The sequence below is a fragment of the Neofelis nebulosa genome, chromosome 3 (assembly GCF_028018385.1).
Source record: "Neofelis nebulosa isolate mNeoNeb1 chromosome 3, mNeoNeb1.pri, whole genome shotgun sequence".
NCBI lineage: Eukaryota > Metazoa > Chordata > Mammalia > Carnivora > Felidae > Neofelis > Neofelis nebulosa.
In genome coordinates, this window is record NC_080784.1 from 172,337,475 (window position 1) to 172,350,590 (window position 13,116).

The 13,116-nt window shown below is 41.7% G+C and overlaps 1 protein-coding gene across 13 annotated transcripts in view; it reads right to left on the reverse strand.

Annotated features, from left to right (window-relative positions):
- Nucleotides 1–13,116, reverse strand: part of LIMCH1 (LIM and calponin homology domains 1) — a 330,554-nt gene that overhangs the window by 77,013 nt on the left and 240,425 nt on the right. For 12 of the 13 annotated variants that reach the window (XM_058722745.1, XM_058722746.1, XM_058722744.1 and 9 more), the window contains one exon: nt 9,296–9,548. In XM_058722745.1, coding sequence (XP_058578728.1) covers nt 9,296–9,548 — 253 coding nt within the window. Of the gene's footprint in view, nt 1–7,939; nt 8,207–9,295; nt 9,549–13,116 lie in introns of all 13 variants that reach the window. The other variant, XM_058722742.1, reaches the window with a different exon arrangement.

Below are 13,116 nucleotides of genomic sequence, written 5' to 3' on the forward strand. Positions count from 1 at the left end.
TGTTTTGCCCTGAACCCTCCCGTGAGCAGCTCTGTCTTCTATCTTCTACCCCAGTGACTGTCCACCTCTCAGCTTTTCTTCATCGTATGCTAAATGTCAAGTAAATTGTCGTAAAACATTTTGCCAAAATGGCTAAAAAATTACTACTTTGCACCATTTCCATTTTCAAAGAGATGTTGAAGGCCCCAAGTTTTAAACCCCTGAATGCAATTTAATGGTGGAATATTAGGACTTTTCACTTAGTTTAGTTTAGTTTTAGTTTTAGTTTTTGTTGGAGGCATGTGGGATAGGAATAGGGTCAAATGTGTCCATCTGGTGTTCACACAAACTCCTCTCCCCCTACTCAGAAGATCAGCCTTGCTTCTAAGTAATTATTATTGTAAGTAATAATAAAACGTTAAAACATTTTTTGTCATTTATTTTCTTCTTCCCGTTTCATAAAATATCTTGATATCTAAAGAAAGCTCACCTACTTTGTATCCAATTTCTAAGAGAGGATTAAAAGTAAATTCTTCATCCTCAAAGGACAACTCATCTCAGAAATGAAGAAGGAATTGAACTAGCCTAACTAGGTGTAGAGCGAACAATGAAATTGTGTTCCCTGGTCGATCTGGTAGCCCATGTTAGCTGCTCGGCCCCATACTGCTCCTGCAGGGGCATCATCTTAAGACTACAGTAGGCCCTCACTCCATCTGACTTTTGGAAAATCAAATCACTAATCACCAATTATGTCCAGAAGATTCCTTCTTCTCACTGCTGACATTGTTCTCAATAAAAATTTAAAACACAAAATTTGGAAGCAGTTGGTGGTGCTTTGCTCCCTGAATAAATTTATTTCTTAAAATATGAAATCCTGCCTTTGAAGTGCACACCTAACCCCTCAGTGTTCTGCCTGGCCAATCCTGAATGGTGCTTTCCTGCCTCCTTAGCCAATGTATCTGGCAAAAACCAACTGATGTTGGTCGACTATGGCCATAAAGAATAGCCAATGGAAATCATAGGCCATTGAATTAATCTCTCCAAAAATGCACTATTTAAAAAGCACACGGGTGCTTGGGTGGCTCAGTTGGTTGAGCATCTAGCTCTTGATTTTGGCTTAGGTCATGATCCCAAGGTCATGGGATTGAGCCCCATGTCAGGCTCTGCACTGAGCTGGAACCTGCTTAAAATGGTCTCTCTCTCCCCCTCTGTCCCTCCCCACCTCTCAAATAAATAAATAAATAATAAATAGCACAATATTGATGATAAATACAGTGGCTAACAATTATTGAGCACCCAATATGGGCTAGAATTCCTTCTAAGTGTTAATTCATTTAAACCCAATATACTAACCCTGCAATCGTGGTGTTATTAGCATCACTCATTTTAAGAGAGTGGAAACTAGGTTTCAGGTTAAGAAATTTGCCCAACGTCAACGTGTCAGTGGTGAAATTAAAATTTAAACTCAGGCAGTCTGGCTCTGAGGTTCTGTTTGTAACCACTGTACCATGTTTCGCAAAGGACCAGGCCATGAACAGTACTGAAAGCAGAACATCATATTAAAAAAAAAAAAAAAAAAAAAAAAAAAAAAAGGCACTACCATGACTACGAAGTAGGAGAAAGAGCAGTATTTTGGTTACCAAATCAAGGGATCCTGTGTGCTGTGCTTAGATTGGGGTTGTGATTTGCACTGCTGGTCATAGACCCCTATGTTCTTCTGGGATTACTGGTAGCAGAATGCTAACTAATCATACCTTACAATGCTTGCACAGCACTTTACAGTTTACAAAGCACTTTCACATTCATTATCTCATTTCAGCTGATCTGACTCCAAGTTAGAGGGGAGCAGGCCCCTAGTTGAACCTCTTAAGTCCAAAAGCAGCACTCTATTCAGTTTTTGAGCAGCGGTGGTCATGGGTTACAATCTCCCCCAACTCAGGCAGAATTCTATAGAATAAAACATACGCATTTATGCAAATGACCATGCCAATTTGTGATGCCAAGTGAGCAGGGAGAATCTGGTGTTCTCGGCATCACATGAGCCCAAGCCAGGCCGCAAACTCCCTGGGGTGTTTCTTTTTAGGCTACATGCCCAGTGTGACAAGACTTGTTTCAAATGATCTCAATTTAGATGTGTGGACTTAAAAAAAAAAAAAGAGGGTGAAGAAAGCTTTCTGTATCATTGGCCACTGAAAGCCACTCCCTGCCCACTTGAAAAAAACGGTCATAATGAATGATTTTCTGCTACGTGCTTGAATCCTGTAAATTCAGAGTTTCAAGGAAGACTCAGAGAAAGAGGAAAAAAAATAATGACACAAAATCTGGACTAGTGAGGCTGGTCATGTGGTAATAAATAATATGTATAAGGCAGATACGTAGGATTGTGTTCATAGGTGTCTAGTCACTAAAATTTTTTTTTTTTTAATTTTTTTTTTTTCAACGTTTTTTATTTATTTTTGGGACAGAGAGAGACAAAGCATGAACGGGGCAGGGGCAGAGAGAGAGGGAGACACAGAATCGGAAATAGTCACTAAAATTTTTAAATAACCTTTTATAACGTGCTTTTCTTTTTCCCTTGAAGGACCTTAAGGGCAGTCTACTGGAAAGGTTCAGTATGTTCTCCTTCAGTTCTCAATAATTATAACTCTCTGAGCAGCTAGTCTATTCCAGATACACATGACAGACCTGGAAGACAGGAGTTACCAATGCCTACTTTGCAGAGGAGAATACTGAGGCTTCCAGCCCCAGTCATCTGAATTTAGATAAATAGAGCAAATTTAAGGGGCAGACTCGGGCTATCTGGCTCGATATTCATGGGGGAGATCTGACGTTTTTATTTTTTCCAAGTCATTCATAGATGAGTCACTTTGGGAAGAAGGGCTACTCTGTGGGCACAGCTCACCGCTTCGCTGAGAAGGAATACAGTGCAGTGCGACACAAGGAATGCCAAGCCCTGCCTCCAACCTGGCAACCCTGTCCAGCCTCCTCTGGAACAAGGAAGGCTATCTCTGTAGGAGAGAATATGGGCTCGAACGAAGCAGGTGAGGGGAAAGAAAAGGCTGTTTTCTCGAAGTTCTATATTTCAAAGTGAGCGAGATAATGATTTCAAATTAGGAAGAACTGGCATTCTCTTTCACCCCTTTTCACTTGGTAACACTCAAGCAACCAGCTCAGACTGGCAGCCAGTTTGTCTCCTATTGAAAGAAACTGGGCTCTCCAGAAGTGCCTGTTAGGTCTCCTGAGAAAGCCAAGGGCAACACCAGAAACCTCCCCGCTCAGCTGGTGCCCAAACAGTGCGGCCGCATCCAGAGTCACGGAGGCTCACGCGAGCTCTGTGTATCTGGTCCCCGATCCCCAAGGATCGGTTCAGCAACAATCAGTGACACAGGTGTCCGGGGGGCAGGGTGTAGAGGACTACGTGTCTGGCACTCAGCTGCACCCACCCTTCCTCTAAAGTTTTTGAAAATGTCTATTGTTCCTTGGAGGCTTTCCCCCCCCTCTGTAATTAATTACTATGTGGTCGAGAAGATCCACAGACCAGCAGAAAAGACTGAGTGCTGAAACATATGAAAACAATTAGAAAAGAAGCACGATCACGTGAAACCTATAATTCAGTTCAAAAAAATAAAAGAAGTTTACTTCTCCAATGGGAAACACCAAGTAAGAAAACTCAAATCTCCATGGCATTTTAATTCAGGGGAAGTGAATCTTGGTTCCTATTTTATCCTCTTAAAAACAGAAATCTTGGCTATTTTTGGCAGAGTCTCAGATTTGGGGGTAATTAAGCTCACTTAATCATAAACTAAAACAGAAGAAAAAATAGTCTATATACTTTTTACTTCAATGGTGACTCTAAGAAATATTAAACTCCACACATTTATTAAGAAGTCCTACTCTATCCCTCGATGCTAAGATACCTCCTAATATATGTTTTGACAGGAAGCTTGGGATTTCTAGGCTTCTAAACTCATGTGAAAATGGAATAACATGCACTTTTGCTCCTTCTTATATACTGTATTAGAAATAATACAAGGAGGCGTTTGACAAGACTTGGGGGAAAAAAAAAAAACAAGAAAACAGCCTACAAAATTAAAGCCTTGTTCCTTGTCTGTGTGCCTCCGTCCCTCACCTATGACTTTATATTATTACCCATATCTACAAATGCAGACTTTCCAGGCTACAAAAGGGGCCACAGGACATATACTGGGCCTCTTGCTGGGTTCAAAGATGTGGTGGCCAGAATCCATCTGCTGGCAAAGACAGGAGACGGAGGTTAAATGTTTTAACAGACATTGGCATATTTACATTTTTTATATTCTTATTTTCCAGATGCCAAGAAGCCTTTTCATCTTCATGATACGTGCTTCATTCCAGTTAAGCTACTTTCTGCCACATTAAAAGCAGGATTCCAAATGTGGATAAACTTATAATGGCTCTCAACTCTGGCAAAGGCTGCAATAAGTAAGTGACAGAGACACAGACAGGCCAGGCTAGTGCCATGGTATGTGTAAAACGTTTATGAGAGAGCTAGCAGCTGGACAGTCTGCCGACAAATGAATTCTGGGTGTCTGGAGTAGCTGTGTCACACTGTTGTTGGGGACATTCTCTGGGAATATGCATAATTTTCCGGAACCCACTTTTAGGTGTTAAGTCAGAAGATCCAAAGGGTGGTGATATTAATGGACCTGTGAATTTTTGCTTAACAGAGCTAACTTGGACAAAATATGTAAAAAATTAAGCCAGATAACAGGAAACGTGGTTGACAGCAAAAATTAGCACATAAATGTAATATTCATCCATCAGACTTACATTTGTAAACTAACCATGATTCTAGGTTTGTGCACAGAATGGGGACCGTCATAAAAGATGTCAGTATTTCATTACAAAATAAACCTCGCAGTTACGGAAGTGGCCCAATCTCTTCTTTTCTCTACATCACCATGATTCCTGGGTGTCCTGAGTTAGCTCAGTGTAGCTCCCCACTCATCTCTTGTGGTTCTTTTGGATACTCTAAAAATGATTAGAGGTTCCTTGAAAAATTAAAAATACAACTACCTTAGGGCACCTGGGTGGCTCAGTTGGGTAAGTGTCTGACTCTTGATTTTGGCTCAGGTAATTATCTTATGATTTGTGAGTTTAAGCCCTGCGTCGGGCTCCATGCTGACAGTGCAGAGCCCGGTTGGGATTCTCTCTCTCCCTCTCTCTCTCTCTGCCCCTCCCCCATTTGCATGCATGTTCTTTCTCTAAATAAATAAATAAATAAATAAATAAATAAATAAATAAATAACAGAACCACTACAAGATCCAGTGGCCCCACTTTTGGCTATTTATCCAAAAGAATTGAAATCAGGATCCTGAAGAGATAGCAGCACTCCCATGTTCATTGCCCCACTATTCACAATAGTCAAGATGTGGAAACAATGTAAATGTCCACTAATGGATGAATGGATAAAAACATGTGCTGTTTACATATAATGGAATATCATTCGGCCTTTTTTTTTTTTTTTTTTTTTTTTTTTGGTTTTGAATTTTAGCTCCTCTGTTTACTAGTTATGTGACTGTGGGTCCATTATTTCAACATTCTTTTTTTTTTTTTTTTTTTTTTTTTTTTATTTTTTATTTTTTAATATATGAAATTTACTGTCAAATTGGTTTCCATACAACACCCAGTGCTCATCCCAAAAGGTGCCCTCCTCAATACCCATCACCCACCCTGCCCTCCCTCCCACCCCCCATCAACCCTCAGTTTGTTCTCAGTTTTTAACAGTCTCTTATGCTTTGGCTCTCTCCCACTCTAACCTCTCTTTTTTTTTTTTTTCCTTCCCCTCCCCCATGGGTTTCATTCGGCCTTTAAAAAGGAGAGAATTCTGCAATATATGAGAATATGGATGAACCTTGAGGACATTAGGCTAAGTGAAATAAGCTAGTCACAGAAGGAAAAAAACTGCATGATTCCACTTACATGAAATATCTAAGAATCAAATACATAGTATCAAAGAGTCAAATGGTGGTTGCCAGGGGCTGGGGGAGGGGGAAATGGGGAGTTGCTAATCAATGGGCATAAAGTTTCAGTTAGGCAGGATGAATAAATTCTAAAGATACTAGTGTATAACATTGTGCCTATAGTTAACAAAACTATATTGTACAGTTAGATTTGTTCAGAGGGGAGATCTCATGCTGTCTTCTTACCACAATAACATGAAATTCTTTTAAATGAAAAAAAATGGCAAAGGATATGAGACAATTTATGGAAGAAGAAACCCGAGTAGCCAATATACATAACATTCAACTAGATTGGTAATTATAGAAAAATCCATTTTTAAAAGTGAGATTTGTTTTAACCAGGCAGAGTAGTAATTTTTGACAATGATAATAAAATAGAAAAAAATAAAGATCATGGCATCTTTGGTAAATTTTAGCTTAAAGACATCACAGGTGTGATAAAAATGAAGGAATGTATGTCAAGGATATCAAGATTTTTTTTTTTTTGTAAATTCATACTCTTACCTATACTCCTACTCCCACTGGGCCCTAGATTTGAAGACAGAAGCAGGAAGTCAGAAAATGATACATGGTAAGGGGATACTCTTCATTTTTGTATTCTCAATATCTAGTTTGTTCTCTGATATAAGTAGATGCTCAAATGTTGAAAAAATATATATCTGACAAGGTCTTTGTTCCAAAATGTATAGGATATCTGGATTTGATTTTGTTTTTTAAGATTCTATGACATTACTTTTCCTGATTTCAGAAACCCAGAGAGCTCCTTGTAATGCAAGCACAATTTTATGGTAGGGTTTTCGAGAAGCCCATATATGTTTAGGACAGATATACTTATCTGTGGGATACCACAGACAGGGAAGACGTATATCCTTGGTTTTTTATCAATACAAAGCTACTCTTAGGATTAAATTTGTGTAAGTCAATGCCGGAACTTTCAGTTTGAGAACGAGACCATGTGGCACTAACTACAATTAGAATTGTACAGAGACATGGCAAATGTTCTGTTAAATGTATGAGAGGCAGATGTGGCACTGTAGTCAGAACACCTGAGTCTGGCCACCAGGTCAACGGTAACTGGCTCTCAGACCAGCAAGTCACTTACTATCACTGATCCTCAGTTTACTCTTCTTGAAAATGGGTATGTCACCTACCTCTTCTGATTAAATGGAACAGCAAGTGGCAAAGGAATTTCAATTGTCACATTGTTATGGATTTTAATTTGTCAACTAGATTTTGGTCTCATTATAATTTGTTAGGATCTTTGTGGTTACTATATGAGAAAAATTAACCAGCTTCTCAAAACACTACGTAAAACTGTAGAACTATCGTTTTCTGTGACTTCGGCTGCTGAAGGTTTCCATCACACATGTAATATGAAGTCATCAGGGCTGTATACTGGTGCCTTTGTTACGATTAAGAGAAGGAATTACTCTCTTCTTTGTTTTTGAAATCAACAGGCTTCAGAAAGGGAGTCAAATAAGCACAATCTTACTACTCCCTTGGGACAAAGCAAGTGAAGTAGATTTTTGTAAGCCAACTACTCTTTCTAAAGAGATGGCTCCCCATTTCAAAGGAACCATTTTCCAGTGATGTGTAAAGTAAGATAAGAGCCATTTAGGAGTAGCGTGAAAATTAACAAGCTGCAAACAACTGAAAAAGAAGATGTTATTGCTGGGTAAATCCTGCCCCCACAAGTGACTGACCACAAGACTAGGACAAGGTCTCGTCAAGCAGCGAGAAGCTCATTCCTCTCCTCTATTGAAAACAGCCAAGTTCTTGGCAGAGGCATGTCCTGAGGTGAAGACTAGCAGCTACTTCTATTTGCTCCCGTAGGAAAGAGAGCTGCAAAGGGAAAAGCGGGAAGTGGGAAACAAGACGGAAGCTCCAAGCCAGACAGATTCCAAACCCCAGGCATGCACAGAGCCAGCCAGGCCAGGCTTCGGCCTGCACAGCTAACCTGGCAAAGCGCTGTGCTGCCGGCATGACCTTGATTCCAGCTTGCTCTAGCCTCCTGCGCTTTTGCATTTCAACAGCATCTTTGTCTTCCGACTTGGGAGCTGGTGTCATCACAGACCCCTCGTGGGGAGGCTGCTCCTTGCCACCGCCAGTGGGTAACTCTAAACCACCATCAGAAGGCTTCCCACTAGGATCCATTTGGCCGACTGGGTCCTCTTCACAGGGAGACCCCACTTCACTTCCCTCTTCCTCTATTGTCTCAGGATAGCTAGTGAGTTGGACAATATGGTTTACCAAACTACCAGCCCGGGCTGGGGAGCAGACCATATGTCCTCTCCTGGACATTCTGACATTACTTTTCATTAAAAAGAAAAAAAAAGTCACGGTATGCAACATGGTCCTGGTGATGTGAAGAAAGTGAACTGCAGCCATTAATTTGTTAATAAGTCCAATGCATCATAACCTCAACATTATTAAGAGTTATTTCAATACTGGTATTGAAAGGCAAAAAAAAAAAACACCCTTTCTGCTGGAAAGAGGAAATTCACGTTTTATCCAATAATTAAAACTTTTAATAAAATGTTTACTCAGTGGAAATTGTGGATAATGCAGGTAGATTATGAGAAATAAGCGTGCAATGATCGGGATGGTTTTCCTCAAAAGAGTAGACTAGACTCTAGGTTTCTTGTATTGGACTATAAGGTTCTTGAAGGCAGAGACTCTATTTTATTGATTACTGAGTCCCCAGTGCCTGAAAGGCAGCACCTGGCATATATTAGATGCTCAATAAATACTTGCTGAACAAAGAGAAAAACATAAGCAGAGTGTAGGGGAAATCACCGCTACTTCTCAGAAGAGATGAGTGGTTCAATGTACCGCCCGTTTGTTGAGTTTCTACATGTGATTCTGAAACACGTTCCACGCATTCCTTACCTACTTGAGCTTGTATCCAGACAACCATGTATCTAGATTTAAGAAAAAGCCTTTTTTTGCACGAAGACCTGGCTTTCTGTACCTAATTTAACAAGAGTGGGAGTCGGGCAGTCTCCACAGAAGGGCATGGATGACAGACTCACACTCAACGTCTGTCAACAGAACTGGTTTCAAAAATCTGCTCTTTGGACAAGGATTTGTCGAATACCTACTGTGTGCCAGGCACTGGCCCAGGTGCCTTCACGAAGCTTACACTCGATCATGGCAATCTCTCTCCAAAGAAAGGTCTGTCCTGCCCGCCTCCCTTTGTAGTCTTACATCAGAGCTCTGAAAGGGTCATTTGAGCTCGTTTGTGCGTGGGAGCTGTGGTTCCCTCAGTGCTAGGGCTCAAGCCAGGACGGGAGCGGCGTGGCTCGGGCCTTACCTGAAGGGCCTGTCCCCACCCAGGGGCGAGGTGGCGGTACTCCAGCTCTTCCGGTATTCCTCTCGCTCTGCCTTCTTCTTTCGCAGAGGAGCGGGGACGTAGGCCGTCTGATTGCTTTTGTTCGGGAGGTACTGGTTAAAAGGCACTGCTGATTTCGGCTCACCGTGGGAAGTCCGCCTCGCGGACATGTCATCCTTCTTCACATCCGGCAGCTTCCGATGCGGCAAGTCGGATTCAGAGTCACTTCCTCTCCCTGCGGAAGAGAAGACAGGCGCTGAGAAGGCGTGCTGGGCTCGCAGAAAAGTTCCCAGCGGCAAGCGTGGAGTATTAGGGATGCCGTTAGATCGCTGGGTTCTGGGGACTCCGTCCTTCAGTTATTCACTTAACAAATCTAAAGTATCTGTCTAAATTAGCCTATTCTGGGAAAAGCTCTGAACTCAAATGGGGGGCGGGGATCAAATTGGAAAAATAGAGATAAACCTAATGGTATCTGAGAATCATGATTCACAACACATTTGCAGCGGAACTAGAGCCTGCTAGGATTCTGCAAAATGTCTTTTCTCAAAAGAAAAGCCATAAATTAACCAACGGAGTTTTTACTGAGCACCTGTTGTTGCACGTCTTGCACCACGGGAGACAGTCACACAAATAAGAATTATAAAGGACTCTGTTTATAAAGGAAATGTCATAAAACGACATTTTGTCTTTGAGGTACCTTTAGCCAATCTATGAAACACCTGGAGGGTATTAGCGATAATCAAAGAGCAAAGACATACACAAACAATAGGAATTCAGAAAAGTGGCAGATTGAGATGACACCAAGGTCTGCCTTCCAGGAAGTGGTCTGAGTTATAATAAATGCATATTCCTCTAGAGCAGAGCCCTTTCTGGTACCCATGGCTGGAGGCAGTCTTTTCTTCCTGTGAAGCCCATGGCCCAATCTAGTCTTTTCTTTGGGCATGTTACACTTCTGACCTGCTATTTCGAGAACAAGGGCTTTACATCATTCACAGCACTTATCACAGCGTCTTTGCACCCAAGTGGGCATCCTCAGAAGACCTGATGAATAAACAAACTGGTTTGGGTTAAAGACTGTTTCCGACAACACAAAAGAATTCAACGTTGCCGAATCGGTGTTCTGGGGGCAAGAGCCCAATAATTTTATCGTATCCTTGTGTTCCTGAGTCTCAGTCTCACTAGATGGGTAAGACCTGACAGAGTGACGCTGTCGTTGAAACAAACACTACCCTTACAGGTAGCTGCCGTGTGAAAAAGTTCGTTGGGAACTCTTAATCAAGGGCAGCACCGTGAATAGGTTATTCAGCTCCGCTGAGAGCAAATAACATTTACTTTTTTTACATTTGTGAAAAGAGCCTTCAACTGAGTCAAGAGATGTGGCAGGATGCAGGGTCATTGGCCAGAGCCACTTTGTTTTCAGCTCTGCCACTCCCTAGCTCTGAGACTCTGCAGTTATGACATCACCTCTTGAAGCCTCCGTTTCCCCAATCTGCAAAGTGAGGATAATAATGCCACCTACTTCAGAGGGCTTTGGGGGTGGGGGGGGGGGTGCGGATCAGGTACTTGTAAACTGTTGGTAGAGTATTTGGTACAGAGTCAGTGCTTGATGAGTGTTGGCCACTCTTTCTGCCCTAAGAATTCTGGATCTGTCACTAATGAGCTGCGGGCTCCTAGGCTGGTTCTAACACTTGCCTGTCCTTCTCTGTAAAAATAGGAATGAAATGATTTGCCCTGGAGATTAAATGATTTCATGGCTTTTAAAAGACTTTAAAAGTTAAAAGCATTGACCATAAACAAGTTGTTCATTGTTGCAGATGAAATATGCAGGTTATGAATTATTCATGTAACTTGGTTTTTCAGCCTCCCTTCTGAAGGGAGTTTTGACCATTTCAGTACTTGCTGGTTTTTGATTCATAACAGCACCTTCCCACCCAAGTCTTCCATCAAGTATATCTGTCTGTCTCAGTAACATTTAGAGGCCCCTGTGAAATGCTTTATGAACAAACACTAACACTACCTTGCCTTGCCAAACTCTTGGACTTGTTTCCTGCTTTGACATTATCCCCATTTTATAGAGGTGGAAACAGAGGCTCAGAAAGGCAGATAGAGCCCCTTCTTTGTGGCTGGTAAGTAATAGCTCAGGACTCCCAATTTCCATTCTCTAGATTCCAGCCCAAAGTCCCTCCCTCTGTGAGCCACGTCTCTTGGAGAAATGTCCTTTGCTTAAAGCATCCTGACTAGAGGTAGCGCTGTACTTCGGTGAATAAATAAATGAAAGAAAATGATTCTTAGGTCAACGATGAAGGCTCCAATAAATTGGAGCCGTCTCAGTTTTCTCACTTCTAAAATCCTATAATCTACAAACCTTATTTGTGTCCAGTATCTATAAAAACGTATTATCTGTAACAATCTTAGTGAAAGCCTCAAATCGGTTGCTTAACACATATACAGATCACCCTTTTCCTTCCCACAATTACCCTCCAATAACTGTCTTCAATGGACAGTTCAAGGAAAGTTAATGTGCAGATGCCCTGAGGCAGAGTGAGCGACCCAGTTGAAAGAAGTGTAGTTTTCTGGACAAGGGTCTAATTTCTCTGCAAAACGTAAACCCTCTGTCCCTCAGGGTCCTCACTGGGAACATGGAGATGATAACACAGCTCTCACAGTGGTTGTGAGGATTAAATGAGATGGCACAAAGCACCTAGTAAGGTATACGCTCAGTTAATGTAAGGCCAGGAGTTCAAAAGATTTTGAATTCATCCTGAAAACGTAGAAATATACTAGGGTGGCTCCTCTATTTATTCCCAAAGTTAGGAAATGGCAACACAGCACATGATGACAATGGCATGACTTTATCAAAGTATGGTCCTTCCTTTCCATGGGGCTACATTTCTCTCCCTTCCAGGAACTAGGGGGTCTTTCTTTTTTCCCTTATCTTTGCCATGTACACCCCCAACCTGTGCCTTTCTCGTCTTCGTCTAATTTCTCTCATTCCTTGTTTCTCTCTCTCGACTCATCTTTTCTTTCTTTCTCTTTATTAAAATTTATTTTCAGAGGGAGAGAGGTGGGGGGAGGGACAGAGAGAGAGGGAGAGAGAGAGAATCCCAAGCAGGCTCTGCAACTGTCAACACAGAGCCTGATGTGGGGCTCAAACTCACAAAACTGTGAGATCATGACCTGAGCTGAGATCAAGAGTGGGACACTTAACTGGCTGAGCCATCCAGGCACCCTCAACTCATCTTTTCTATAAAAGAGTATTCATTTAACAAAATACATCATATTTATAAACTATGCCCTTAATTTTAAAAGCACGTGAATTGTTGTATTTCCTCTTCAGCGAAGTCCATTCTATGGCTTCAGGAGGAATGCTAGTGGAGGTAAGGGAGGAACTGGCACCTATTTAGCAAGACAGATTGGCTGAACGGACCCTGGAGACCACAGCATCCCAACCAGGTAGCTCTCATGAGCAACCCATGGAATCATGGCATCTGTTAGTGGCTCCTGACTGTCCCCACCGAATGGGGCAGTGGGCCTCAATAACAATAAAATATTGCCCCAATATAGAGCCAGAGAATTTTATGCTAAGACTTTCCCTAATTGATTGTGAGTGCTTAGGAAATAAAATTCCAAGACTTAAAAATGTTTTTCTAAATCCAAAGGTGTTTATTAGGACTAGCAATCTTCTTGGTAAGTGTCGTTTAAAAAATACCATAAAATCGGGGTGCCTGAGTGGCTCAGTTGGCTAAGTGCCCAACTTTGGCTCAGGTCATGATCTCACAGTTTGTGGGTTCCATCCCCGTGTC